This window comes from Lolium perenne, chromosome 6 (genome assembly GCF_019359855.2).
Source record: "Lolium perenne isolate Kyuss_39 chromosome 6, Kyuss_2.0, whole genome shotgun sequence".
NCBI classification, from domain to species: domain Eukaryota; kingdom Viridiplantae; phylum Streptophyta; class Magnoliopsida; order Poales; family Poaceae; genus Lolium; species Lolium perenne.
The window spans coordinates 228,011,151-228,015,935 of NC_067249.2; the positions used below are offsets into that span (position 1 = coordinate 228,011,151).

The following is a 4,785-nucleotide window of genomic DNA, read 5'->3' on the forward strand; positions in this document are numbered from 1 at the left end:
ATCATTAGTACTGGATGTAATATACTACATATAAGATGTATTTTTTTACACATAATTTTTTATATCTTTTATAGTGAGGGGGGTTACTGAATAATTATAAGATGTAAAATTTGCTAAAAAAATACATCTTGTTCTGATGGTTGCACTATTTTTCTACACATTGGATGTATTTTTATACTCCAAATTTTCCATAAGGTTTTCCAGTAGAGTTTTTTCATGTGCTTTACGGATGTAACAAATCCATAAAATTATTAATGTTGGATGCACCTTTTGTAGATAATTAGTATGTGCAGGTTCTGCTATATTCAGGTATCAGAGATGTTACAATAGTAATTTCTGCTTCTTACAGGTATTCGTGGTATCTATATTTGAAGCAAATCTCCCATCATTTTCTACCATAAGGTGATTCCAGTAGTACCTACGTTACGACCAATCATGCCCATATACATCTGGATGTTTTTATTTATTTATTTTTCATTTGTGGAGCAATGTGTGTAATTCATTCTTTTGCTGCAGAAACTTCCCCACACAACAGAGTGTCCCCAAGACTGGACACAATCGAAATTAAAAAGGATGAAGCGGAGGTTACAATTCAAAATCAGTAGCATGGCGCTCTATAATTCTAGTGATCATAACACTGACAGAGGAGAACATGTAGAAGTCGATGCTTTCCTATCTCTGGTTATAGTGTTTTTAGTAGTTGCTAGTTATGCACTCTTTTATCTGAAACCTCACTGGCTTCTGGGAGATGGTACAATGTATGCATCAGGTTGCTCTTTTGTGTTTCTGACATGCAGAAATCAACAGGTTACTAATGATTTTCGGGATCGAAGTAAGATAATGACCTACATTCAGATGTTTGGGGAATGAAAATTTCGGGTATATAGGTGAAATGTTTTTTCATGTGCCTTTGCTTTCAAACAATTTTCGTGGTATTTAATTAGAGGGGATCGTATCTTTTTCTTGTTCTGCTTGGATTTAATTTCTTTGGGGCGATCTGTTGCCTGTAATTTTTAATAGCAGCTGTAGGGATAAAGGAATAATAATAAAGAAAAAAAAGAGGTGGAGACGTGGTGTTGGGTCTCGCTGGCTGGAGCATCTGTGCTGGGTAATCACGTCGCGACAAAAAAGACTGAAAGAAACATGCCGTGCCGTAAACGGCAAGTGCTAGAGGTGGGTCACTCGGACAACCCAAAAATAGGAGGAGCACTCTGTAACACAAACCAGTAACCGCGCACTACCTAGCCAGGCCCGGTTTCAAATCTCTTTACACTTATCCACGCCGGCCGTCCGATGCCTCCCCGGCTGACGTGTCACGCCGCCAGCCCGTGAAGCCAAGGGGCAATCTCGTCTTGCCCAGCCACTAACATCCCGTGATTATCACGTTCCGTTTGGATTTCCAGAACGCCGTTACCCCCAACAGCCAGATCAGGTTGACGGCGCCGTCCGTCGGCGCGGCGGGGCGCCCGTGGCCGTCCGATTCGGATCAGATCCTGTTCCTGCCCCGGGCCTTAACTGGCGTGGTATATGTGTAGGCGCACGGGAACCGCGGACGGGCGAGAGCATCCAAACTTGCAAAGGGGCAGCGGCAGCAGCATATCGTCCCACCCCACCGCCGCACCGCACAGCACACAGGGAAACAGCCAAGGACAAAGCCGAAAACGCGAAGGAGGCGAGGACGATGGGGAAGTACATGCGCAAGTGCAGGGGCGCCGTGGGCGACGAGGTGGCCGCCATGGAGGTCACGCAGGCCGTCGGCGTCCGGACCAGGTCCAGGGCCGCCGCCGTCGCCAAGCGGACCAGGAGGCCGCTGCCGCCGTCGCCACTCAGGGCCGCCAGCGCTGCCGTTGCCGCTGCGGCGTCTCCGGGCGGTGGCCAGACCGGCGGGAGCTGCTACCTCAAGCTGCGCAGCCGCATGCTCTTCATGGCGCCACCGCCGCCGTCCACCGCCGCCGCCCACGAAGCACCGGCGCTCGCCTCCGGCCTCTCCCGCTGCTCCAGCACGGCGTCCTCGGTGGACGCCTCGTCGCCCGCGCCGCACGACAGGACCCTGCCGTGCCGCTCCGACGCCGCCGAGGTGAGGCAAATTTTTCCGACCTCGAAGCAAACCCTAGAATTCGAAATTCGAAACACGATTCGAGATCTCCGGCGGCTCACCTCCGCTGCTGAAAACCGTTTGGCTTTGCCCTTTTGTTCCGGTGCTCCGCAGGCGGGCAGCGACAACGTTCGGCAGGGATCGGCGAGCGGCAACGACAACTCGGAGAGCGGCCGCCGCGACCACCACCGCGAGAGGTGGGGAGGAGATCGAAATCCTCTCACGATTCCTCCCAATTCTGCTGAATTATGCTTCGTGCCGTGCTCCTGACGCCTTCCCGCTTGCCGGTTTTGAAAATTCAGGAGGGAGACGACGCCGTCGAGCCGCCACCTCCCAGGCGAGTCGAGCGACCTGGAGTCGGATCTGGCGGGGCGAAGCGGCAGCCGCTCGCTGCCGTCAGCGTTGACGACGTCTGCCCAACTCCAGGCGGCCGCGAGGGCGAGGATGCCCGAGGCGGCGGAGATCGACGAGTTCTTCGCGGCGGCCGAGGAGGCCGAGGCCAAGCGCTTCGCGTCCAAGTAAGTACTCTACCACTCCTGTTGCAGCAGCTACCGTCCAATTAATTTCCTCTTTTGCCGCTACCGGCGTCCTAATTCACCGGCGATCCCTCTATTCCTGTGTGTGCGCAGGTACAACTTCGACGTCGCCCGCGGCGTGCCGCTCTCCGCCGGCCGCTTCGAGTGGTCCCCGGCGGTGGCCAGCACCTAGCTAGCCAGCCGCTCAAAGCGAGCGCGTGCAAAGGGGTGGGAGAGAAGCTGCTGTAGCTAGAAAGTCGCTCACTGTAGAGGCCGGCCGGCCGTGTGTAAGAAAAAAAAGGCAAGGGAAAAGATGCTCCGGAAAGAGGAATACTCCAACAAAAGAAGCATTATAGCCTAACCAACCAACCAACCACCGATTCGATATGATCATCCACCTTTCTTTACTCACACCTTCGCTATCTTCTAATTAATTTCTTTCTGGTATTTATTTGTTCAGAACAAAGTTACTCTTGTTGACATGACAGGATAGATCCCTCGGTCCGTCCGTCGCCTGTAATTGCTTACTCCTTACTAGTTAATTACCTGTATCAATTTTACTGTACATCCATGTATGCAGCAGCTAGCTGCACTGCAAGTATTAATATAACCATCGCGCGCCATTGTTTCCATTGTTGTTGCTGGTTACTGCAAGTTTCTATTTCTGCAAGTTTGAAATGCAATTATTTTTGGCTAGCTTTGTACGTAAGCAACAGACACCGGCCAGCAAGCAGAAGCTGAGAAGTGCAGAAGCCATTATCGACATGAAGGGACATGGTACAGGCAAACTGCAGTGGAGGCTTCCATGGCAGAGCATGGCGTGCCGTGGAAAGGAGGTTACTCTGGATCTATGGGGACCCCGATTGGCCACACGCCGGCGGATGGAAGGAAGTGACCTCCCTCTGCCGTCTAAGTAAAAAAGAAGAGAGGTTCGAGTAAGGTTTAAGGTGGGATTAAACTAAACTAGCTAGGAGGGTAAGCAGTATGATGATTAGCGCAAAGTGTGTGATCCACTGATTGGGATCGAGCTGGCTTTGGATCTATAGCGCACATGGAAGCATCATGCCATGCATGTGGGTGGAGGTGGAGAGAGAGGGTGAAGAGGGAGCATTAAGGAATGTTACTCACATCGGGATCTGGGTTATTCAGTAGTTTGGGGTAAAAACTAGGAGCTGAGAGAGATGCCACTGGGATTCGGTGCCAGTTTACTGGCTTGGCACTGAAACCTGCGTGTGGATTTTAATGGCAGGCTGGCTGGGTGGCCGGCCGGCCCACCGTTTCTCGTGACCTCACCCCATTGGGAGTGTGCGTGATCGCCTGGCGGTTTGTACGCCTACCCCAATTTGGACAATTTCAGCTCCTTGTGCCATGGAGACTCTAGCCTGTGTTTTATTCGGGAATCTGGATATTCCTTTCTGGCATGCCACTTTTTACCTGTGCCATGTGCCAAGAGCAAGCCGAAACTTCATTTTTACACCCTTTTGGTGTTTGCAAGATTATCACAACATGCTCTACTCCTGAGAGGCTGAGAAGAAGAGAAAGGGCAGGTCACATCCATGTTCAAGTCAGTGCACTCGTAAAGTGACCCTGATAGGACGATCGAAAAGTGGGAATTAACAAACTGCAAGAGATGGGGAGGATCATGCAAGAGCACGTTAGTTACGGCTCACAGAATAAGCCCGATCGATTTAGAATGCGAGGCCGAGATCCGTGGAACGTGCGGCGGCGAGAAGGGGTCATGGCCGGCCTTCATGGGAGATCCATCGGTGCAGTGTTTGCTGTCAGTAATTTGTCTCCACGGAACGGTGAAAGGGGGCACACTTCGTTTCCAAGGTTATAAAAATGCAGTAGTTTACCTGGGGAAGAGAGTTTTGGGACTGTGGAGAAGAAGGTGGGGATCCCCAAGCGGGTAAACATTCCGCGCACGGGGGGTAATAATGGCCACCTAGTTCTATACTCCAAGTGAAGCGGTGGCGCTGAAACTGATGGGCTTTGGAGTCCGGAAGTGGCAGAGTTTCTTTCTTTCTTTGGGTGAGAGAGAGAAGATCTGCTCCTTCCTCCTGGCAGAGTCTGCAAAGTAACTGCACATTCACAGGTTTGATGCGTCAGTTCAGGATTCTGCTGTTTCTTCTCTCAGATAGTCGGAGCAGAGCACAGCAGGGGAATGGCAGCATC

At 51.5% G+C, this 4,785-nt stretch overlaps 1 protein-coding gene across 1 annotated transcript; it reads left to right on the top strand.

The window, feature by feature from the left end:
* The first annotated feature begins 1,547 nt into the window (after nt 1–1,547).
* Nucleotides 1,548–3,242, top strand: LOC127305903 (cyclin-dependent kinase inhibitor 1). The gene is made up of 4 exons (XM_051336504.2): nt 1,548–2,077; nt 2,210–2,292; nt 2,398–2,613; nt 2,725–3,242. The coding sequence occupies exons 1-4, from the start codon at nt 1,682–1,684 to the stop codon at nt 2,801–2,803; spliced, it is 774 nt and encodes a 257-aa protein (XP_051192464.1). The 5' UTR covers nt 1,548–1,681; the 3' UTR covers nt 2,804–3,242.
* The last annotated feature ends 1,543 nt before the right edge of the window (nt 3,243–4,785 follow it).